Genomic DNA, 25,612 nt, shown 5'->3' with positions numbered 1-25,612 from the left:
ATTGCACAAACCCATGAAGACAGCAAGAATGAGTGACGAGACAGTCTAAAGGGAGCTGAAAAGCCAACTGACACATAACTGACTTACCTGACTCATGAAAGGAGAATTCTAGACCAGGAGTGGTGAAAAAATCACAAGGAAAGCATACTGGCACTGAGAACCAACCCCCGTCCCACCTAAAGACTCAGGAAATCCTTGGCACCAGCATCTCCACAAGTGGAGATCAGGACACAGCCTTAAAGGTGAGGACGGGTTCAGATACTGCACAGAAGCAGTTAGATACCTAGATTCTCTTCTCCACTCTTTGTCCCTTGTAGTATCTTTTACCAACTGGGAGAAGCCTGGAAGTTTATTGTCCCGAGAGATAAAACAAAAGGTCAGTGGGCTGACGGAGGGCTTCAAGCACCGTAGGGAGTAGGCTACCGGTAATGTTACAACTCAGAAAACAAATAAAGGTTCGCAGATTAATGGTTGAGACCTCTTCTCTGCCCTGTCTTTCAATTCCCAGTACGCTGTCCCCTAGGGCTTGCACCTTCAAGGGAGGACAGGAGAAACAACTTCTCATGAGCCTGTCAGATTGCTCAGAGAAAACAGAAAATACGTAAAGATACTAAAACTGGTGTTCTGCCCCCCCACCCCAAACGACCCTGTAGTGAAGCCCACAGTCGACAACTTCTAGATATGCAAAGGAAGTTCCACTCACTCAGCTCTTGAGGATGGCATTGTCAAGTAAGAGCAGACAGTTGAAGTTACCTAACTACTTGAGCAAAGCTACAAGCTAAAACCAACAGAAAAACAAATCTTTGGGCAAACAATACAGATATGAAGAGAAACATTTTCAAAAATTATCATTAACATCTCTGAACAAATAAAACACTGTATCCAAGAACAAAAGCATGATGCTATTTTTTTTTCAAAGGGGCACTTGGGGATCAAACATGAGACACTGGAAATTAATATATATTAAAAAGAAACTAAATTCCAATAGAAAGTATGGAAGATAAAATGGAGGTTATCTTCCATAGACAGAGCAAAAACAGAAACAGAAAAAAAAAAGAAAGAAAACAGGAAAATTAGAAAGCTAACAGAGGAGGGCCAATATCCACACAACAAAACACAGGAACAAAAATCATTAAATAATTCAAGAAAATTTCCAAGAACTGAAGGACAATCATTCCAAGATTGAACAGGCCTATTATAGTCCCAGTACTCTAGATTAAAATAGAGTCACACCAAGATGTATCCTGTTGCAACTGTAGAACACCAATCCTAAAAGCTTCCAGGAAAAAAAAAAAAAAAGCATCAAAAATTGAGGATAGTATCAGACTGCTGGATCCTGGATGCCAGAGGAAAATAAAGGCTTCGATATTCTGAGTAAAAGTGATTTCCAATCTAGAGTTTTATATCCAGCCCCGTTATCAAAGAAGTAGGGAAAGAAGAATGGCCATATCTCAAGCTCTCAAAAAATTATCTCTCTTACTCGCTACCTTTTCTTAAAAGTTACTGGAAGATGAATTCTGCCAAAATGAAGGATAGGTGGAAAACGAGGGAGAAACGGGGTTCAAGAAAAAGGGTACCCAACATACAAAGAAGCCTGAAGAAATCCCCAATGTGATGGGCAAGCAGGTTAGAAAAACTGTTTTTCAAGGTGAAATTGCTAGATTGCTCAATATACATGAATCTAGCAAAAGAATATTTACATAATATGGGGGAAATGAGGGAAAATAAAAAGATGTGCAGAAAAAGCAAAATGCTAATAAGATACTACACACTGTTCGACCACAAATGCAGTTTACATAGTCATAAGGATGTCAGCGTAGAATGCAGATCATCGGTGTCAACATAACTTATTGGGAAGATAGAAATTACTCTTTTGGGGGGGTTCAGTCATGAAAGGGGTATGTACGTGTGAAAGAAAACTAAAACCCCAACTTTCCTAAAAAGCTAGATGAAAAACCTAGTGGTAGCAAAATAAGCAATAGCATTCAGAAATATGAAAAGCAATTACCAAAAAAACTGACTAAAAGATCTTTGAGTGACTGCTTCTGAAAAATCAAAATGGGGAAGGGGTATTGCAGGTTTGCTATTTTTGCAACAATTCTCATACAGATATTTTTCTTCGTTAAACTGTATACGTATATACCTTCGATTTTCAAAGGCTAAACTAAAAAACATCTGGTCACTACAAAGAACATCCTAAGATTTAACAGTTCTAACAATTACTAAATCATTCCTGTCTATTGCTAATTTCAACTTAGATATTCTTAACCAAGGTTACATGAGGTTTCAGTCCTCATTAGGATAGAGTTCCTCTTATTTATATAACAAATCTATTTTTGTTTGTTTGTTAAATGGCAAGGTTAGTATCACTGATGCTGAATCACTAATTAATTCAGACCCACTGGGCAGTTCCTGAATTCTAAGGATGTGTGTCTAGCTCCAAACCACCAGAGCACCTCAGACAATAAAATAAATCCACACTTACCTTCTCACTAACTGTTGAGTTCAATAAAAACCAAATATTATACCTATAAGCTCCTTATCAGTAATCACATGAACACCATGTTCAATAGGCAGTACGATCAACAGACCACACTGAAATATTCCCGAAAGTTCCGACAGCCTGAATCACCACGTTTCCACTGGCTTTCTGTCTCAACAACAATCCACGCTATAACCAGTGTGGCACCAAAATGATCCAGTGTTACCATTAAACAGACATTTGGGATAGAAATCTCCTATTAAATCTGTAGGTCCCCAAATTTTGACACAGAGTATAAAAACAGCCCTCTGTAGAAAACTGATCCAATCAGAAAGAAAAATGCATAATCAGGGCGCCTGGGTGGCTCAACTGGTTCAGTGTCTGACTCTTGATTTCAACTCAGGGCATGATCTCAGGGTTGTGAGATCAGCCCCCAGTAGGGCTGTGGGCTGGGCGTGGAGCCTGCTTAAGTTTCTCTTGGCTCCCTCTGCCCCTCTCCCCCCAACCCCTGTTGTGCTCTCCTCTCTCTCTCTCTCTAAAAAAAGGAAAAAAGTACATCATCATCATCAAGTCATTACTGTAAGCAAAAATGTGAAGTCAAGTTTTGTCAGACTCGTTTAAAACACCAGAGAATCCAACATTTTCAAGAGTGAGTCACTGTGTGCCTCTGGTCTAAAATGTGTTCGTCCTCCCACTTCCAAATTACGTCCCCAGGAAAAGAAACAAACTTACCTTTCACAAGCTCGGACGGTCCATGCGGCAATTATCCATAATGAGATACTAAACACCAAGAGCACAGTTCCTGGACAGATAGTCATTAGAGTCTTCATAACAAAACGGGTATTGAAGTTTATCTTATTCAGTGCTCCGATGCTTCTAGAGGAGGCATCGGTGAAAAGTTTGCTATGTAAGAGCATGACTCTGGCGATCAGATAGAGTCTTAAGAACATCGGTATAGATAAAATAATGTCCACATCGGCGGTGGTTGTGGATGGGGCATAGGAGAAGGCAAGCCGGGCCGTCCATGTGAACGTGTAATTCCCAGGTATGGGATGGATAGCACACACCAGTATTTCCAAGCAGATGAAGAAAATACGCTCATAAGTCATGGCTATTCTCCAGTCATCTGCTCCGTTGTCCACCATGAACAACTGAAAAAATAAAGTAGAAAGTCAGCTTCAGTATGGCATGAATGGTCCACAAGGGTTAGTGCAGAGTCGAAAGATACATAACGCATGGCTTTTAGCGATCGTGGCGAGCTAAAGGGGTAACACTTAAATGCTAGCCCAGTACGCTATTTTGAGAAAATGGTATTGGCACAAAAGGAGAACTTCATTTTGCAAAAAATGACATTGGACACTTGCTGCCCGGGAGCTGGAATTATTCTGGGGTCAATGCTCCTGGAGGATTGGGTAAGTTACATCATTTTAAGAGAAGGGGCTTGGGCCCATCAGTAATGCACCCCCCTGCCTTGGTGGAGCCGCAATGGACTTAGCCTTAGGAACAACCTGTTCTCTGCATCAAGCGTCTGGATCTAAAACCCTTCCTCAGTTCTAACCACGTTCTCAGTGGAACCTATTTGTGGTGCCTCTGTGGTCAGTTATAGCCTATAATGCAACTGCACATGCGCGTTCTTACAGGAAATCTCATTGGCTTCAGGGAGAAAATCACAAGGGACCACAAAAGTGGCAGAAACATTTCTTCCAGCTTCTCTATCTATGACTCTACCTTCTCTTTTCTTCTGTCCTTCCCTAGCCTTCCCTTCGATTATGAACTTGCTTCCAATCTTCCTTTAATAAAGATCCTTTTATTTTAAGGTGCCTGGGTGGCTCAGTCGTTAGGCATCTGCCTTTGGCTCAGGTCATGATCCTGGGGTCCTGGGATCGAGTCCTGCATGAGGCTCCCTGCTCAGCAGGAAGCCTGCTTCTCCCTTTCCCACTCCCCCTGCTTGTGTTCCCTCTCTCGCTGTGTCTCTCTAATAAAATCTTTAAAAAAAATTAAAAAGTTTCTTTTTTAAAATTCCTGTCATTCCTCACACCGCAATAAAAAAAAGAAAAAGAAAAAGGAGACAGATGTGCAAATAGATGATAGATAGATAGATAGATAGATAGATAGATAGATAGATAGATAGATAGGCAGACAATAAAAGGGACAGAAAAGAAAGTTTCCTGTCTTCCCTGGCTTCTCAGTAAACAAGTCCACCAGGCTCTGGGAGTCCATAAACAATCAGAGGCATCTGGAAATGTTCAGTGACATTTCTGACTGCAACAGTGACTTGTGGGGGCTCCTGACATTTAGAGCCAGGAAGCCAGGGGTGCCAACCATGCTGTAGTTCTGGGAGTCTGCCAGGATGCCAGTGGTGCCCCCCCGCCCCTGCCCAAGAAAGATGACATATTCTTTGTCTTTTGGTAAGTAGCCAACTCAAGCAGAAAGCATGAGATGAGAGCCACCCAAACGAGAACAGTACATTCTCAGGTAAGTGAATCTCAACGGAGGTGGGCAGAACAGGTCTGCTCCCAGGTTGGAGCCCATGGACTCTGCTCTTCTAGAGTCAGGCAAGCGATCTTCCCATTTTGGCTACCAATTGCCATTCCAGGTTAATTATTCTGCAGGGTGTAGCTATTTCCCAGGCTACTACTATTTGAACTCTGCCATTGGTGGACAGGAATTTGACAGCAAAATTTACCGCTTCTTTCTGGTACCTCGAGGAGCTGGAGAACCCAGCAGATTCTCTCATAAACATACCAAGTTTTAACAGATGACATTCAATTTGGCGATATAACGGCTTGAGGTATGCCTTCTGTCATGCATTTTCATCTAGGGACCTTAAAGTGTTGGCCAAATGCTAATAGACAAGAAAGATGGTTTTCCAGTTTCCGGTAAAGAAACAGATCACAAGTACAGAGCAGGCCAAGTGGGCTATAGAAATATTCTTGTTCAGTCTCGCCACTTCCAATACCTCATTGGCATCAAGGATTTCTATAACATATACCGAAAGGCTGTACTGATACAATGTTAGGAGCCTGCTCGACTTTGTATCGGGGGTGTTTACTGGGTACTGTATAATTCTAAAGGAATGTGATCCCGAAATCTCTTAGGATGTTTACATCCAAAAGAATGCATCCTCAAACGGGTGACTCTGAGAGGCTATATACATTCCAAAGATGCTGTCACTGCTTTCTTTAGAAACTGATGTCAGGGCCTGGCACAAGCCACATAAGAAAAACAGTTCTGTTATTTAAATCTGCATTTCCATTTCTACTGAAAATGGTATTACCCAGCTTGATTGTCTACTTTCTTCACCAAGCTTGGCTCTGGATGACTTGGCAAAAATTCAAATCCGCCCCCAAAACTCCACCCCAAAACTCCAGAAAGCCATAAGCTGAGCAGAATCTGAGGGTAATTCCAAGACAGGCTTGCCCCACACTGTTCTGGGCAACAGCAGCATAAATGCAGCAGGAAGGTACCCTCCCAGGTAACCGGGGGAGAAATGCCAGGTTAGAGGGAGAACCCGGAGATTGCTCCCCAAGAGTCTCCTATCCGTCCAGGACTGGCCCTCCCTCTATCACTCACAGTGCACCTGCCTCTCTGTCCGTGCTGCTCCTCAGCATTCACGCCCGTCGCTTCACCTGTGACTTCCCCAATGTTCTAAACAGCCTCCTGCAGGTGGGCCCGCCCAGGTAACCTCCAAGCCGGGGATCCGATGTCCAGGCTGCTACAGGTGGACGGGGGCTGCCGGTGCCTTCTTGCTTAGCGGAACCCTCCACATCCCATGGGACCATCCCCCCAACCCCCTAGCACCTGCTTTGGACAATCATCCCCACGGCTGGCTCTGCCCTGCAGGTGATAATGCTTTTCCCAGTTCTCTTTCATTCCCCCAACAAAAGCCCAAGTGGCTTTTGCCCCCACCAGCCCACCACCTCTACTCTTGTTGAGGTCACTAAAGACACCTTAATTATGAAATCCGGCCCTTCCATCTGACTTTTTACCTGATCTACCTGACACTAATCACGCCTTCCCTCCTAAAAAAGATCTCTTCTCTTGGCTTGTGTGACATATGGCTCTTTTTTTTTTTTTTAATCTGCTGCCACTTTGAAGGATCCAACCCTTTCCTTAAAAATCCACCTTCCTCCTCCCCAGCTAAGTGCCGCTGCGCTCCTGGGGACTATCTCTGACTTTTCCCTGTCTCTGTACTTTCTTGGGAGATCTCCTGCACGCCTTCCATCTCCACTACCAGAGTCTTCTATGGGAAGCTATCGTCCATCCTTTAATGACCTTTGTAAAATGTGAATTATAACAGCCGGTGGCTGTCAGGATTAAAACCATTAAAGGCCCCCATGCTGCCATGTGGTTTTGTCTGTCTCTTTAACCTCAGTGCCTGTTCCCTCTGGTTGCACGGATTCTAGAACATGCTACTGCAATGGTGCTTCCATGTGTTGGTGGACTCTGGCCTGGAAAGTCTTCCCACACAGCAAACTCTTATTCCTTTAAGACTCAACTCCACAGTCACCTCTTTTCAGGACATCATCCATGCTCAAGCCAAATCTGCAAACTCTCTCTCCTTTGTTTCATGATTCCTGTATGTGCCTCTTAATGATGTTTACTGAAACCACAGAGGACAGTAAGGATTTCTTCGGAAGATTATCACCCCTACTCGTCAGTGAGGCTCCTTGAGGACAGGACCCACGCTTGTTAAATGAACTGCCTTGTTACTTCTCATTTAGTACAGACTATCCTAATCACCGCATAGGCCCTAAGGTTAATTAAATATGCTCATGGAAGAGGGGAATACTAAAGCATAGTATGAATGAAATAAATCTATGTCATTTCTCAAATATGTGCAGAACACATCCTACTAAATGCTAAGCCATTACAGCAACATAATTTTGCAATTCCACAGGAAGTCCAGAAAACAATTCTTCTTCAGTAATTTCCCCAGAAAAATCTGTTATCACAAAGTTGCTTTTTACCACAAGGGGCTTAATCGACACCTAAAATGAGCTTATTTTGGTTTCATTTTATCACGGTACCTATTTCGACACTAGAGTGGGAAGGAAAAAAACAAAACATTTTCTTCTCCTTTCCATGTAATCCCCAGCCTTAACTGCTGCTTATTCTTTTGTTCATCCTTTCATTTGTTAAATATCTTTTAGCAAGACTCACTATGCACCAGGCACTGGGCTCCGTACCAGCCATACGGTAGGATTCACAGCAGACAGAGGATCGGCTGCATGGAGCGAACTTCCACCAGGAAAGAAAGACAAAGTCGAGAAAGCAGACTTGGAGCCATTTAATAAAGTAATTCTGTCTGTGGCCACTGCTCTGAAGGAAACACACAAGAGATGAAAGGCAGATGTGCACATTAGGGAGGACATGTGGAGAAGAAGTACCATTTCAGAAGAGACCTGGATAAGCGGGAGAGTCAGTCACCTAAACAGCCAGGAGAAGAACATTCTAGGCAGGGCAAATAGCACGTGGAGAGGCCGTGGACTTCCAACGGCTTAGCGTGCTTAAGGAAATAAAAGGATACCCAGGGTGTTTGACACTAAATGATCACCGTGCAGAGTGGAAAGAGATGAATTTGAAGATACAAATCGGGATCAGACGTGCAGGACATTGTTGGCCACAGAATCAAGACTGGATTTCAGTCCAGGCTCAGCGGGAGCCCACTGAAGGGTATTAGGCAGAAGGATGGCAGGATCTCTGGTTTATAGCTTTAAGGGTTCATCCTTACTGTAAGAGAAACCAGAGGACACAGGGAGGATACAAGGGAGGAAGTTCTACTGCATCTGATTGGTTGTACTTAGTATCCCCATGACCTGGACCGGGAGGTGGGGGTTGCCATGGAAATGGAGACAGTGGGCGTGCTAGAGACAGAGTTTGCAGATCTTGCTAGAACTTGCTGATGGGCTGAATGTGGGAGTGATAAAAGAAAGAAAAGAATCCTAGGTGGCTGAGCTTCTACTCTGAAAAACACAGTGGATGGCCGTGCCATTTCCTGGGGCCAGTGGGCTGTTGGGGGGGGGTGGCGGGGGGAGGAAAGAAAAGATTCTATGCTGGCCACCGTCATTGGAGTGCAGATGCCAAGTAGGCAGCAGTATATGCAAGTCACTGAGAGGAGAAGTCTGGACTATGGGAATGAACTTGGAAGGTAACGCTGTTCAGGTACTGTTCTCAGAGGAGGTGGAAAGAAAAGGACAGGACACACGGCCAAGTCCTGAGGAACCCCAAATGCAGAAGGCAGCTGGAAGGTCAAGGCAGTCTGTGAAGTAGGAAGATGGGCAAGTGTGCCAGGGGTCAAGGGTGAGGGCTGCCCATCAAAACCGCAAAATAATATTTCTATATAGAAAACGAAACCATCTTAAATATCGTAGTTATTCAACAACTGATTCCACGTCAAGTATTAAAATCCACCTGCAAAAATATTCCCATTCTAGTCCATTTGATCAATATATATGATAGTTTTTTTTAAGATTTTATTTATTTATTTATATTATTTATGAGAGAGAAAGAGAGAGAGCATGAGCCGGGGGAGGGGCAGAGGGAGAGGGAGAAGCAGACTCCCCACTGAGCAGGGAGCTCAAAGCGGGTATCCATCCCAGGACCCCGGGATCATGATCTATGTGACCAGTTTTAAGCTCAATTGTGGGGGAGTTAGAGGAATCACAATGATAGATACTAAAACATCTTTATATTCATTTTTCATGTGGGTTAATAAGAAAGGTTTCAGAGAGCAAGCAAGACAGTTCAATGGGTTTGCTTTCTAGAGCTATGGTCAATGGTCTTCACCAGAGATCTAGAGGAACCTGCAGGCATAACACAGAATGTGTCCCCAGAAAATACCCCACCACAAGCTTCAGCTTCCCAATGCAACTGCTCTGATACCCAAAACATACCATACTGGAAGCCCACCCTCCAAGATGAATTGGGCAGTGAGGGTCATTAGCAGGAAGAGGGTCTGGAGCTCCATGAGAGGGGCCTGCCTCATGATCGGGTCACCTGCTGGCATGAGGACCTCTGCTTAGCCAGCTCTCCAGAGCGAGGGGCTCAGATGCAGCAACCCCAGCTGCCTTCTCCGTGTGCATTTCCCCCTCAGTGAGGTTACAAGCCCTACGGTCTGGTCTAAGACAGTGTCTTGCACATCCTGCATTTCCTTTCTAGTAAGGAACACAGGGCAGTGCTCAGCACAAAAGTGGTGCTTAAGAAACAGATACTGAATAAAGTAATTACAGTCATGGATTTGTTAAGAAAGTCAACATAGGGAAAATAGCCAGGGAAACTCCCAAAAGGAAGAATAAGGGAGAAGCAGCTCTGATAGGTTACTAGATAAAATAATAATTAAAACCATGTGATGCTGGCATATAAAATAACTGAGAAGCCAGAGGAAGAGAACAGAAAGTCCAAAATTGACCCAATACACTGAGAATTTTACAGGACCATAAAGGCAGACAATTAAATCAGGGGGGATCATACAGTTTATGGAAAAATGATTTGATTGTTGAACCAGTGCCTTATACCAAATATATCAAGAAAAACTCCAGGGATGCCTGGGTGGCTCAGTTGTTAAGCGTCTGCCTTCGGCTCAGGTCAGGATTCCAGAGTCCTGGGATCAAGTCCTGCATGGGGCTCCTTGCTGAGCGGGTAACCTGCCACTCCCCCTGTTTGTACATTCTCTCTCTCTCTCTCTCTAACAAATAAAAGCTTTAAAATCTTTAAAAAAAAAGAAAAAGAAAATCTTTAAAAAAAAGAAAAAGAAAACTCCAGGTGGATGAAAGTTTCCGATATTAGAAAGATTTAGAAAATGAAAGCACTGACAAAATTACCTAAGAATTATTTTGTAAGCTCACAAAAAGGAAGGCCTTTTTTATTTTTTAATTTTTTTTATTCTTATGTTAATCCCCATACATTAATTACATCATTAGTTTTAGATGAAGTGTTCCATGATTCATTGTTTGTGCACAACACCCAGTGCTCCATGCAGAATGTGCCCTCCTCAATACCCACCACCAGGCTAACCCATCCTCCCACCCCCCTCCCCTCTCGAACCCTCAGTCTGTTTTTCAGAATCCATCGTCTCTCATGGTTCGTCTACCCCTCCGATTTCCCCCGCTTCATTCTTCCCCTCCCGCTACCTTCTTCTTCTTCTTCTTTTTTTTTTTCCTTAACATATATTGCATTATTTGTTTCAGAGGTACAGATCTGAGATTCAACAGTAAAAAGGAAGGCCTTTTTTTTTTTTTTAATTTTTTATTTATTTATTTGAGACAGAGAGAATGAGAGAGAGCACATGAGAGGGAGGAGGGTCAGAGGGAGAAGCAGGCTCCCCGCCAAGCAGGGAGCCCGATGCGGGACTCGATCCAGGGACTCCAGGATCATGACCTGAGCCGAAGGCAGTCGCTTAACCAACTGAGCCACCCAGGTGCCCAAAAGGAAGGCCTTTTAACTGACAAAAACCCCAGAGCCTCAAAACACGGAGATATTTAACTACATCAAACTTCTGTTTTCTGCACCTGATCAAACCTACAGTAAAAGAGAGTAAAAAGACCAACACCATGTGGGGAAAACGTTCACAACTGTTCAAAGGACTCATTTCCCTGGTATATGTAAGTTCCTACAAATCCTTAAGAGACAAGCAGTCCACCAGAAAAAAATAGATAAAGGCCATAAACAGTAGGTCATAGAAAAGGAACTAAAAATGTATCTTAAACCATTTTTTTTTAAAAGATGCTCAACCTCAATCCTAGGAAGAAAATGAGATACCGCTTTTTGATCTGTCATGTCGCAAAAAGATCAACCAGCTCTGTAACACTATGCCAATGCAGGTGTGAGGATGCACCCACATGATCCCTGCGGAAAGCAGGCTGCCAGGTCAGAAATGTACATGCTCTTTGACCAGCTAATTCTGCTTCTTCATGTGAAGCTTGTCCTATTGATATGTTTGCACGTGTGATTGTGAACACATAGGATCATCTGTTACAACACTGCTTGTATCTTAGCAAACTAGGAACTATCCAAATGTCCACTAATAAGGGAAGGAGTTCAACCCATTAGGGACTTCCACAAAATGGGACAGTATGACATTAAAACATGATGAGAGGGGCACCTGGGTGGCTCAGTTGGTTGCGTGTCTGCCTTTGGTTCTGGTCATGACCCCAGGGTCCTGGGATCGAGTCCCGCATCATGGTCCCTACTCGGCGGGGAGTCTGCTTCTCCCTCTCCCTCTGCCTGCCACTCCCCCTGCTTGTGCACATTCTCTGTCAAATAAATAAAATCTTTAAAATAAATAAATAAATAAACAAACAAATAAATACACAATGAGGAAAACTGTTATATACTATTGAAGAAAGTGATCTAGGAAGTAACTGAGTTTAAAATCTAACACAACTCTATGCTACTACTTGTGTAGTTTTGTTAAGGGGGAGAACATATATTTCTATGTGCATAAAATAGCTCTGAAAGAATATTCTAGAAAGGATGGTAAGTGTGGCTTAAGGGAGGTGAGCTGAATCGCTGAGGATCAGAAATGGAAGGGAGGCTTTTAATTCCACAACCTATTCTGAATACATTTCTATTTCAGAGCCTTGTGAATAAGTAAACATAACTAATAAAAATAAGGGATCATGAATGGTACAGAAGAGAGGAAGGAATAATGAGAATGAATCAGGTCATGAGACATTCGCAAGCATCCTAACAAACAGTCTCCATGTGGAAAACTGCACAACTAGGAAGTCGTAGCTGACAGCCACAACCACAACCTACAGAACCAAACACACCAGATCCAACTTAGGATCTAAAATATCCTGCTTGCAGGGCACCTGGGTGGCTCAGTCGGTTAAGCATCTGCCTTCGGCTCAGGTCATGATCCCAGGGTCCTGAGATCGAGTCCTGCATCAGGCTCCCTGCTCCCCAGGGAGCCTGCTTCTCCCCCTTCTTCTGCCGCTCCCCCTGCTTGTGCTCTCTCACTCTGTCAAATAAATAAATAAAATCTTTAAAAAAATAATTAAAAAAATAAAATATCCTGCTTGCTAAGTAGAACCTTGAGCCATGACATTACGTAACTATTTCCAGCAGCATGAACAAAAATAAATAAGCTCTCTTGGTTAACCTTTAAACCAAATATTCAATAAAACCAAGCTCTCTCTGTCTCTCTCTTTTTTTTTTCTGTTCAGTTATTTAACGCTTCTATTTGTCAAATTCTGTGGCGACAAAGATTAAAAAGCCTCTCGGTGTTTGATGAAGAAGAGACCTACAAATGAATGTTTACTGTGCCCGTGGAAACAGCCCTAGCAGAGGACGGATAGGGGAGGAGGCTACCTCATGGAAATGAACATGGTGCCTGTCCAGTCCCTTCCTCCATTGTCACCTGGATCCTTCATAAAACTCAGGACTGTGACCTTCCAAGTCCAGTTCTAGGATCCTTGCAGGATAACAGTCCCAAAGAAAATGCAGGGAAATGTGTTCATCAGAAAAAGACACACCCCCCACAATCTCCTGAGAAACCAGTTTTTGTGTAACAGTGTGTGAAAAAAAGCCACTACATACACAAGCCAAATAATGAGGCTCTTTATTAAAGTGTGGCCAGGACTCAGTCAACACAGAAGTGAGACCACAGTTGCCCATCCCAAACTAGGTCAAAGGACAAAGAAGGGAAGAGAGAAGTGGTTTTTTTGTTTGTTTGTTTTTAAAGATTTTATTTATTTTTCAGAGAGAGAACACAAGCAGGGGGAGTGGCAGACAGAGGGAGAAGCAGGCTCCCCGCCGAGCAGGGAGCCCAACGTGGGACTCGATCCCAGGACCCTGGGATCATGACCTGAGCCGAAGGCAGACGCTTAACCAACTAAGCCACCCAGGCGTCCCCAGAGAAGTGTTTTCAATGGCTTCACTGAAATGTCCTACCAGACCGTCCGCCCAGAACTGTACAGGAGGCAGAAACAGGAAAGCTACGTTCAGAATTCATGTTCAAGGTCCAGTCCTGAGCCAAACCGGGCAGAAACCATGTCATCCCCTCGCCCCGAGCCTGTCGCCTGTCCGGGCTTTTAGAGCCTCCTGCATGCATACTCCTGCTGTCTCAAGAGATTTCTGCCTCTAAGGAGGAGGATTTCAGAGCCAACACAGCAATGTCATATTCCCTGAACTGCTCCCTCCTCCCTGGGCAAAGAGTGTAGACGGACGCACTTGCCTGGAATGAGGGAAACCAAAGGCTTGGAGTCCAGATATTCGAACTTGTTATATGACCTTGGGAAGTCATTTAAACTTCACGGACCTTATTTCCATCATCTGTCCCATGGAGATGATGTTCTTTGCTGACTCTGAAAGTACTTGTGATGAACACACCTTGTGCGTTGCGGACAGCCTAGCAACGGGCTGACCCAATGCCATTCCCATCCCTCTCCTCCTCTGCCTGCTCCATTACAGAAATACCCACGTTCCCAGACTCTTTTGTAGTCACGTGATGCAGCTCTGACCTCAAGTCAGAGGCAAGAGGTTGCGGAGGACTAATTAGGTGGGCTTTTCTTTTTTGGATAGAATTAACATCTGGCTGGCAATACCCTCTTCCTTCCCTTCCTCCAGCCCCAAACAAGAGGGGGATGCCCTGCGTCTGCAGCAGCTATCTTATAACCATAAGAAAAAGGCCAAAAGCGTCACAGTAACGTAAGCTCCAATACATTAAGCCACTGAGCCAGCAATCAGTCGTCCTAGTTGTGTGAACCACTGTTAACTGGGGGTCTTCTCCCATTTGAGCAGCCAAAAGTATGTCTATATTTAACTAAATACACATTAAAGGGCTGTGTGAGGGTCCGTAAGACATAAAGAATACTCATTAACTGAAACAGTTCGTGGAGAGAGAGGCTAAACAATTCAAAAGGGATGCATCTCAATTATTGGAATTTACAGCACAGTAACTATTGGGTGGTGCAAGTTACTTCTGGGTGGGTGGCTTTGGTTCATGCCTTTTAAATATCAACCAACTGCTCAGAATATCATGTAGTGTGACTCATAGGAAACACACACATATTTTGGAACCAGAGAAGCTTAGATTTCATTTCTGGCTTGACCACTTACTAGCTAAATGGTTGTGTGCAGGATACTTAATCTCTCTAAACATCGGTTTGTTCATCTACAGAAATTTAAAATACTGTCACCCCTGCATGGTTATTAATGAGGCAAGAGCCACTCTGCTGACCCGAATAAAAGTGACCCCATGAATAAGTAATAGTATTCCATGAGCCTTCAAGGGGGCGGGGGTGGGGGGAGGGGAGTACATGAATTAAATGTTAACTTGTGATATAAAAATGGGAAAATTGGGGTGCCTGGGTGGCTCAGTCATTAAGCGTCTGCCTTTGGCTCAGGTCATGGTCCCAGAGTCCTGGGATTGAGTCCTGCATCTGGCTCCTTGCTCAGCGGGAAGCCTGCTTCTCCCTCTCCCCAAGCTTGTGTTCCCTCTCTCACGTTCTCTCTGTCAAATAAATAAATAAAATCTTTTTAAAAATGGGAAAATTAATCATGACAGAGGAGGAAGGGAATTTGGTAAGGAAGGACATTAAAGCAAAGCTGGTGTTGAAAGGAGTTCTAGAAACTTCCACTGTACCTATTTTGGAAAGAATCCTTCTCATTTCCTCAAATTAAGAGTTTCTGAAATTCTCCTCTCTTCTGACTTACACAAGCGCTTGGTCTATAGACCAAAATCCTAGAACTGTCTGCTGAGGTCCAGTCATAGGCAAAGTTATCTATCATATATATATGGCCTGCTGCTCTTAAAACTTATTTAAAATCTTAACTCCCTTTTACATGGCTTCTCTCAACTGTGTCCACACCTCCTACAGCCCCACTTGGGCATTTTACACATGTTGATGTACTACCAGGGAATTTTTCTCACACGGCCTGGGAATTTATGTAAGTTGATTCTAGATATTACTTCTGAACTTCTCCAGAAAGTGAGAATTATTTTTCCCCTTTGGGTTCTCCCAACAGTGAGGTCAGAGAAAACACTAAGGTGAGTGACTGAGGAGCCTGGGCTCTAGGATCCAGATTCTGGCAGATCTAAGTTCCTCGTGACTTTCCACCTCTGACCAGTTCTGTGACCTCAGGAAAATGACTTAAACTTTCTAAGCCCCTAATCAGAGCATCTCTCTCATAGAATGGGACAGTGCTCAACAAAGGTTAGTTGCCTTCATAATAATTAATTTCAGTACTGGGTCCACAGCTGGCCTCCAATGAATGAATGTACTCTTAACGAACTAAAGGTGGAGTAAGAAGAGATGGACAGACTGACATCACTTGGTTGTAGCTACTGGGAAGGATAAACATCCAATTAGAGGAAATGAGAAACTGGAATAAAATTCCTCCATGGTCACTTTTTTACGAATTTTTCATCAACAACGTTTATGTTAACCGTCTACACCTTTTGAGAAGCATCCTCAAATCATTTGAGGGGTTGGTAGGGGATAAATCCTAAGCAAAGTAAAATAAACGTGGCAAGCCCTAAAGCCATGAAATAACTGAATGTGAACCAACTCTGTTGATTCGAAAAACTTAATCCAAAATGATAAAAACCATGTATTTTCATTTGAAGCATTATAGTAATTATTGTTACATGGCTAAAATGTGTTATCATCCCCTTAGTTATTTTAAGCACTTAAAAAGCTAGCTAAAAGCCAGGCGCATTTATTATCTCATTTGCCCTTATAACAGTCCAATTAAAGGACAGACAATTGAAAGGACTTGGTCACGGTCACATCACGAATTACTGAAAAAAAACCCTGCAGCTCAAATTCACGCCTTCCAGTGTTCCCATCCTTGGATAGGGGCATCGGGCTAAACTGAAAGGTTGGATGCAAATCAAATATTTATAAAGCAAATAAACGCTTCCCCACTAATTCACATTATGATTTCTAAAATGTCACATCTTCACTCCCTGATGATCCTGGGTGACAGTCGCTGCTCAGACCTCCTGCTTCTCCGGCAGAAGCAAACACTTGAATAAGCCTGCACATTGTACTCAATGCCCTGTGGTCACAGAAATAGACAGGTTCCAAGTTCAGGCTTTCACCAACTGAGATATGCTTCATCCTGGATGCCTTTTTCTAACTTTGGTTGCACAGACCCTCAAACTGTACACGGGACTTGAGATGAAATTTGAGAGCTGTTTTAAAGTGTTTAACTCACCATACTGTTTATAGGGCCAGGCACTGCCCTGACCTGTTACATGTCTTCATTCACTTAAAACACACAACCACTCAAGAAGATAGATACTGTGATCATCATCCCCATTTTAGGAGTGAAGAAACGGAGGCTCAGGGGTTAGAGAATGAGCTGGGGTTGTATGGTATGGAAGTATGGGGCTGGCATATGAACCCACGCAAGCCAGCTTCAGAACATGTGTCCAGAGTACAAGGACTGTTGCTTGTCACTTAGCCAGTCATAAAACAATTTTAGAGGGCACCTGGGTGGCTCAGTTGGTTAAGCATCTGACTCTTGGTTTTGGCTCAGGTCATGATCTCAGGGTCATAGGATTGAGCCCCGCATCCTGCTCTGCACTCAGTGGGGAGTCTGCTTGAGAGTCTCTCTCTCTCTCTGCCCCTCCCCCGACTTGTGTGTGTGTGTGTGTGTGCACGCACTCTCCCTCTCTCTCAAAATAAATAAGTAAATCTTTAAAAAAAAATAAAACAGTTTTAGGAAGAACACACAGACAACACAGCAACAACATCAGATGAACCCATACATTATTAACAAGTCCAATTATCTAGGGTCCTAGCATGTAGCCAGGGAGAAACAATGTATCAATGGGGAAGGAAACAGCAGATTGAAGGAAGAGAATTACTACATTTAGTCAATCAGTTGTAGCTGGAAGTAGTGGCAGAGAGGAAAGGCACACAACATACACACACACACACACACACAGTAAAAAGCAGATACAAGGTCTCGAAAGACAAAACAACTGCAGCACCTGGGTGGCTCAGTTGGTTAAGCAACGGCCATTGGTTCAGGCCATGATCCTAGAGTCCCAGGATTGATTCCCGAATCGGGCTCCCTGCTCAGCAGGGAGTCTGCTGCTCCCTCTGACCCTTCCCCCTCTCATGCGTTCTCTCTCAAATAAATAAATGAAATCTTTAAAAAAAAAAAAAAAGACCAAACAATCTTATACACCTCAATCACCAAAAGGACATCACTGCATTATAATACAATGCAGTATCTCCTGTTCCCAAAAGTGATGCTGACTTTAACAGAGTCTCTTTGAGATTTAACAGATCCTCTTCTTGAAGGCAAGAGTGTATAAAATCATTACACTTATGTCTAGATATTAGAAATGTAGATATAGGTAGATCTAGATAGATACCCAGACTGTTCAAATAAAAATTGATGTGAAATAATTGATTAAAATCTCCTTCGAAGTTCTAAAAGAAATGAGTCAGCCTAGAAATCTATACACAGGTAAGCTACCTCTCAGGGAGAAGAAAAGGTGAAAGGCATTTTCAGACGCAAAGATTAAGAGCAAAAGCGGTGGCTACCAGATGTGCTAAGAAGGAAGACAAGCAAGAAGGAAAACAGGACCCAGAAGGAAGGAGCCTGCGGAGCCACGAAACAGGTCAGCATCCGCGTAAGGCTGAATAAAAACTCACTGAAAATCAATACTGTCGTTAACATAATCCTAACGACTAATTTGAAGGAGGTTGGAAAAACAAGATAGAAATAAAATCTTGGACATCGATAATGTGGATAGAGGGAGGAAGGGGGATTAGAATGAAGGATTCTAAGGGTCGTTACAGTGTGTGGGAAGAAGAGGAATTCTCACTAACTTCAGACGTCACTAAATATACATATTTGCTAAAAATTATTGAGCAACCACTGAAAGAGAGGAAACAAATTGTGTAACATCTAAGCTGTTGGAGGAAAAAAAAGAATTTTAAAAAATCCTCACATCACCCAACATAAAGAAAGAAAGGAGAAAGATAGAAGCAGTGGGGAAACATTTTGAAGTCAAAATAAATGTCAGAAATAGGCACCGAAATAACCGTTGCTATAATGGATGTAAATGAACTAGCCTATACATCCAAAGTATAATGCTGAGTGGGGAAAAAGAAGCACATTGTAAAAGAACAGGTACAGCATAGCATCCCACCTCGAAATGTACAGAATCATAAATACTATAGATGGGTTATAAAGACACTAACATTTGGTGAACATAGGAAACCATGAGCTGGAAGGCTACAACACGCCATTGTGCATGGCAGGGGCCTCTACGGGCAGGAAGAGAAAAATGTGACTTGGAAGAAAATGAAGAATAGTTCATCTTTGGCTGTGATGTTCTTTTTCACCTACGAGAAATAAGATGTGGAGGGAAAATGAAACAAAAAAGCCTCGTGCTGACAGGCAAAGAGTGAGGGAGCCTCTGGGAAGGAACACTTCTGAAATGTCCGGGAAGCTGGTCTGAGTCTCCCTCCCAGTGTGGGGCTCCTGGTCCTTTCTTCTTTCCTTTCTTGGGGACGACAAAAGGCTCCGTTGGAGCTGAAACCAGGGAAGAAGATGTGAAGGAGGAAAGTCTCTGGAATGATTCTTCAAGCTCAAGTGCTCAGAGTCTTGGCAACTAGGAAAATATCCCAGAAGCCCATGATACAAGAGCCCAAAGTCTACGTACAAACCATAGGGAAAAGTATTTTTAGCGCTCTTTTTCATTTTGAAAATTTGGGGGCACCTGGGTGGCTCTGTCGGTGAGTGGTCTGCCTTTGGCTCAGGTCATGATCCTGGGGTACTGGGATCCAGCCCCCATGTCAGACTCCCTGCTCAGCGGGGAGTCTGCTTCTCCCCCCGCCCCGCCCCTCTCCCCTGCTTATGCACTAGCTGACTCTTGCTCTCTCTCTCTCCCCCTTTCTTGCTCTCTCTCAAATAAAATCTTTTTAAAAGGAAAAAGACATTTTCTCAGCTAAGCCCTCAAAGTTCGTTCCAGTGGAGCGCTATGAAACACGTTAAACCCAGCCTGATGACAATCAAGGTTAAGCAAAGTGTAGTACGCTGTCACTTAGTGTTTAATTCCCCAAACTTCCTTTTTAAAAACATTCTACTTTGCTCTTCTGTGGCCGCCACGTGGTGCTATATTAATAGTTACTTTCCTGATTCTAAAAACAACAGGACAAAATAAACATTAAGTGGCAAGTCTGTTACAACTAGTCATGCCTGTAATTAACTGTAATTAAGTCCAAATCGTGACTCCCAGCTCGGAACACCTACACGGTCAGACCCATCAGTCAGAGCAGGTAGTGGTGATTTTTAATAAATTTACCAATTTGTATTCTTTGAATTTAAATCAGTCAAATATTCCTTCTTATTGTTTCATTAAAGAAGAAATAATCAGGGCACAATGAAGTTCGGTTATCTCCAGCACCCATGGGAGGTCCATTTTTCTACCCTAACACGATGGGAAATGACACATATCCAGTCATGACTGGATTCCGTGATCACCAACCGGCCAGACAGAAAACTACTGCATCCTAAAGATAGGATGTAGAAAGTAAAGAAGGTAGAAAGTAAAACTCCACATACTTCTTCTCAAGGAAGGCTCTCCATCAAAAAGAAGAACCACCACCCTTGCTGATAAATCAGTGGTGGTAAATAGATAGTAGAATCGGGGCACCTGGGTGGCTCAGTCGGTTGAACGTCTGCCTTCTGCTCAGGTCATGATCCCGGAGTCCCGGGATCGAGCCCCGCATCGGGCTCCCTGCTCAGCGGAGAGTCTGCTTCTCCCTCTGCTTCTACCCCCTACTCATCCTCTCTAATATATAAATAAAATCTTTAAAAAAAAGACAATTTAAAAAAAGAATGAAGGAAATCTCGCTCAATCTTTCAGATGGTGGGAATTTTAAAGTTCCCTCTTTCTTTTGAACACGTTAAATTCAAAACTAAGGCTACAGCCAAAATGTGATGCTGAGGATACATGGCTGTTAAATTGGCAGAAAATACATAAAAATCTGAGGAAAAATAAATAAAGAAAATCAGTGTATTGTATATTCCTATATTCTAAAATTTGGAGAGGTAACAGAAAGACTGCTTAGCCTATCAAAAATAAGATTTCAAATTTTATGGGACAAACAAACATTTTGAGCCTACACCACCTGTCAGACCATAGTGGAGACACAAAATCAATCAAATTGTCCATGATGTCCAGGAGCTCACAATGCGGGAGAGCAAAATCTATAAATCCACCGTTTAAGTTCTGCTGAAAAGGCTCCACCACTCTCAAGCAACTGTGCTCCTGGGCCAGTCACTTCTGCCTACTTCACTTTCTGCAGTAAGATCATAATTCTACTCCACTAAGTTATCATATAATTACAAGATAATCCAAGTATGGCCCTTAACACCGTCCTTGGCACATAGAAAGGGCTGAACAAATAGTACCAGGGCATCCTCACCGTGATTTAGAAGAGTAGTATATCAGTGCTGGTATATTACAAGATGCTAACAAGGGAGAAGGACAACTAGGTCAGGAAAAGCTTGCCAGAGAGGGAAACCTGAACTGGGTCCAAAGGCAGATGGATGAAAGTAGGATATTCCAGAAAAAAGTGCAGCATACACAGAGGCGCGGAAAACTGAAAGAATGGCCAGACTTTGGCTCTCCCAATAGTTAAGGATGGTTCCAGTGAGGGTGTGTGTGTGTGTGTGTGTATGTGTGTGTGTGTGCGTGCGCACGCGCGTGCACAGGGCTAGATGGGGTTGCTCTTAACAAATAATGAGGCTGAAGGGGTGAAAGATCAGATCACAAAGAACCTCCCAGGCCCCAAGAAGCAACTTGGCTCTTCTTCCCTAGGACTCGCTATATGCACAGACGGGGATCCTTGTGACTGATGTCAGTTACATAAATCAAGATAAATACATATTTGTAAGTTTCAAATATGAAACAGTATGTGAAAAAAATTAAGGTAAATATCTAACGTCTGTTTCATGTTGTAAAGGAAGGGAGAAAGGGAGAGAGGGAGAGAAAAAAGGGAAGGGCAGAAAGGAAAGAAAACGGAAAAAGGGAAACATAAGGGGAAGAATGAAAAGAAGGATAAAGGCACACACAGACAGCCAGGCAGGACAGACAGAAGACTGGCCTGGCAGTTTCTAACACCTTCAGACTTGCAGATTTTTAACAATAGCAAATGGTCAACTTATCTGCAGACCTTTTATGTTAGAAGGTAAGCATTTTGCCACACCAAATTAATTCTACATTTATCAAAATAGATTCCTAAAGGGTGTCCGGGTGGCTCAGTCGGTTAAGCATCTGCCTTCAGCTCAGGTCATGATCCCAGGGTCCTGGGATCGAGTCCCGCATCAGGCTCCCTGCTCAGCAGGGAGCCTGCTTCTTCTCCTTCTGCCCCTCCCCCCCCCATGCTCTCTCTCTCTCTCTCTCTCTCTCTCTCTCAAATAAATAAACCTTTATAAGTGAATGAATGAATTCCTAAAACAAGAACAAGACAATTAAGACAGTTTCCTTAATGATTATCATTGAAATGGAGTAACTTCTTTATTCAAAGCTTCAGGATTTTTTTGCACAGAGAGGGAAACATAAATGATATACTGAAGAGAGCAGAAAAGGGATGGCAAGTATGTGTCACCCATGTTGCCTCTCACTTCCCCATCCTAGACTCATGACAGATATGAGTAACCAATCAAAGGTCCTGGCCAGTCCAGCCTTTCTGTGGGCTAAAGAATCATTCTCAATTCCATACTATAGACAGTGACCATCAACGGTTAGGAGTTGATGTGTGAGAGGAAACCTATATGCCACATCCAGCTAGAATAATTCATGTCTTCTTCCCAAGAATCTTTCCCTGGACTACCATGCCATGTGGTTTGGTTGAGATGCGGCGCCGCCAGGGACACATGTGAAAAAGTTGTCCGATCTGAATTGGAGGGGGGCTAAGATGGGAACCCCAAAGTGGAGCATAGGCTCAGATACCATCCGGATTTTATTACAGTCTTCAGTGATCCTCTACCTCACCTTCATGGATAATTGAGTATTGGCTTCAATCTCATCTCTGTGGGTCTTTCTGAACACCCAGTTAGATAGAGACAGATGAAAAGGACTAAATAAGATATATTTTATAGGACAATTAATTATGGATAAAAATCATTCTACCACAGTCTCCTTGAATCAACTTTGGTGACATAAGGTAAAATACAGAAGCAATGACCTCCTTCATCTTTATTAAAGTAAACCAAATGTTTGAACATCGTTAAGTTTTCAAGCAGTTACTTGATGTTACGGTTGTTAATCACTGACCCGGAAAATGGTACTTTTCTCATGTATTCCAGACGGAATCATTTGAAACCTTTATGAGCAGTAAAGGCTGCGTTGCAAAAGAAAAGAAAATTTGAAGTTATAGATGGGAATTTAAGTCTCAGTTTTGCTACTCACTAGCTGAATAAGAATTACAATCTAAAAAAAAAGAACTACAATCTAGATTAAATGAGACAATGTGTATAAATATACTTAGCACTGTGCCCGTTCACAGGGGGTACATGACATATATTGCTTATTTAGATACATGTTAGTTATTTTACCTTTCCAAAGAACAGCCATAAAGCGTGTAGCTAACAAACCCTGCCTTCTCTTTTATATTGCTCACCAATCAGTCATGTCGGTGGTCTTCTGTTCCCATCCCACACCCACTCAAAAGCATCAAGGATGCTTATTAAGGGGCGCCTGGGTGGCTCAGTTGGTTAAGCGACTGCCTTCAGCTCAGGTCATGATTCTGGAGTCCCTGGATCGAGTCCCGCGTCGGGCTCCCTGCTCGGCAGGGAGTCTGCTTCTCCCTCTGACCCTCCCCCCTCTCATGTGCTCTCTCTCATTCTCTCTCTCAAATAAATAAATAAAATCTTTAAAAAAAAAAGGATGCTTATTAAGTCTTCCATTACCTTCCCTTTGCCTCACCTTCCCTTCTAAGACCCTACTTGTCCTCAGGCAATCTTCAGCATATTCCCTAAGCAATATCATTTCATCTCATCATTATCTTTGTTGTCACATCAAATTTTTGAGATAATCCCCCAATACTACAGGAGATAATCACCAAATTCAGGGTCGACACATACAGACTTCATTATAGCCTTGAGGCTCCAATTCAGGAACAGAAGACTCTACCAAGAAAACCTATCCAAGCTCTTCCCATAATTGCACAAAACCCAAAGAAAGAGTTCTTCCACCGGACATCACAGATGGCTTATTGTGGCTTAACACCCAGGAAAATGGGAAAACACTTTTCCAAGACACTCATTTGTTCCTATTAACCTCAGCTGTTAGACTCAAGAAGGCTCATACATTCACAAAAAAAGTTCACTCAAACCATTTTCAAGCCAGGGATGTGACAATAAACACCAACAGCCCAGGCAGGAGTTCTGAACATGAGTAGCACCAGTCACAACGAGGTGCACAGAAGCAAGCTGCTAATCCTGGGAGTGGCCGATTTCCAGAGATGGACATATGACCGGCGTTTTGAGAGCAGGTGCGTCTATCCATTTGTTTTACAGCAGAAAGCTGCAAAAGTGGATGAGGGAATAAAAGTCTCTTATTAGGCAGGAGAACTACAGACCCCTGGGAGAAGAACTGTCTCCCAGGTGCCTTTTCTCTGTTGGCTTTCTGTCTTAACATCCAGAGAAAGAGGCATCTATGCCACCCACCTGAAGGCAGTTACTTGGGTTTGCCAGTATGAACCCAGAGAACACAAATGCCAACATGTGAATGAACATAAGACCAGAGATTTACTATTTTCCCCAGAGGTGGCAATAAGCTTCTGTAGATACCTACACATTGGACAACGAGAACTCGAATTCAGGTTGGCAAATATGCACCATTGACAACAATTTACCTTATTGACTAAACTCCCCCAAATGGCTGTCTATCACAGAAAGATCAAAGGGGACAGCCAACTTGGAAATATTATGGATGCCAATGACGGTCGACTACTAACAAAAAAGCTGGGAAAACCCATTTTTCCTCTAGAGAGAGAGAGAGCACATGCATGCGCACACAAACACAAGTGGGGTGGGGTGAGAGGAGCAGAGAGAGAGGGAGAGAGAGAATCTCAAGCAGGCTCCACACCCGGAGCAGAGCCCAATGTGGGGCTGGATCTCATGACCCTGAGATCATAACCTGAGTCAAAATCAAGAGTCGGACGCCAACCGATGGAGCCACCCAGGTGCCCCATGGGAAAACCCATTTTTAAGAGCCATGGAAGGCAAGGACTTTACTGCAGAGTCTTAATAAAGGAAAACATATTCCATGGCCTTCTATTCCATTCTACTGTACACCATTTTCAAAGCCTCGTTCTAAACCATGATTAAAATGTAGGAAAAGTTATATACATAAGAGAATATCAACCTCACAGCTCACCTATTAATAGGATGATAGTCTGTATTCTCTTGCAAGTACAATTCTCCAGATCTATGAACATTCTCATATTTTACCAGGTTCAAGAAGAATCTGTGCAATCAACAGATAGGTATTGATAAAGGAAATTTTCGGCTTTTCATGTTTGTGGGCCCGCTCCTGGGTGCCCAGGGAAAGCCATACTTAAACATTTACCAAGGTCAAAAACGACGCTGCAAAACCTCAAAGCATGGGCTCTATTTCTGCCCCGAGCACACACTGCACATCTGCTTCATTAAAATAATAGCCAAAAAAGGAACAATCTGAACACAAAAGATAAGAAAAAAGAAGCAACTTCCCTGGTTTTCATAAGATTAAATTATACAGTTCTGCATGTAGGAGAAACTTAAGATAAAGTCTGTAACTTTCTGAAACATCCTTTGCCTAATGATTTGTAACTTTTTATGTAAAAAAAAAAAATGTATATAACCCCACACCAAATGTTCCCTTGCCTGAGCACTCTCTTCTTTATGAAGGTTGTGCATCCTGGGCAGCTGTCCTCCCAGGGCTCAGTAGGTTAAGCATAGGACTCTTGATTTAGGCTCAGATCATGATCTCAGAGTTGTGAGACCGAGCCCTGCATGGGGCCCCGGTGCTGGGCATGAAGCCTGCTTGGGATTCTCTCTCTCCTTCTCCCTTTTGTCCCCCCAGTCCCGTGTGCATGTGCACTGGGGTGTGCTCTGAAAGGAAGGAAGGAAGGAAGGAAGGAAGGAAGGAAGGAAGGAAGGAAG

The 25,612-nt window shown here is 43.1% G+C and overlaps 1 protein-coding gene across 1 annotated transcript in view; it reads right to left on the bottom strand.

Annotated features, from left to right (window-relative positions):
• Positions 1–25,612, bottom strand: part of KCNN2 (potassium calcium-activated channel subfamily N member 2) — a 154,347-nt gene that overhangs the window by 106,021 nt on the left and 22,714 nt on the right. The window contains exon 4 of the mRNA XM_035013933.1: positions 3,215–3,633. Within this exon, the coding sequence (XP_034869824.1) occupies positions 3,215–3,633 (419 nt within the window). The remainder of the gene's footprint in view (positions 1–3,214; positions 3,634–25,612) is intronic.

This window comes from Mirounga leonina, unplaced genomic scaffold (genome assembly GCF_011800145.1).
Source record: "Mirounga leonina isolate KUSES-001 unplaced genomic scaffold, KU_Mleo_1.0 Mir_168, whole genome shotgun sequence".
Taxonomy (NCBI): domain Eukaryota; kingdom Metazoa; phylum Chordata; class Mammalia; order Carnivora; family Phocidae; genus Mirounga; species Mirounga leonina.
Note: the sequence above shows the minus strand (reverse complement) of the source record. Positions and strands in the feature narration are given on the sequence as shown.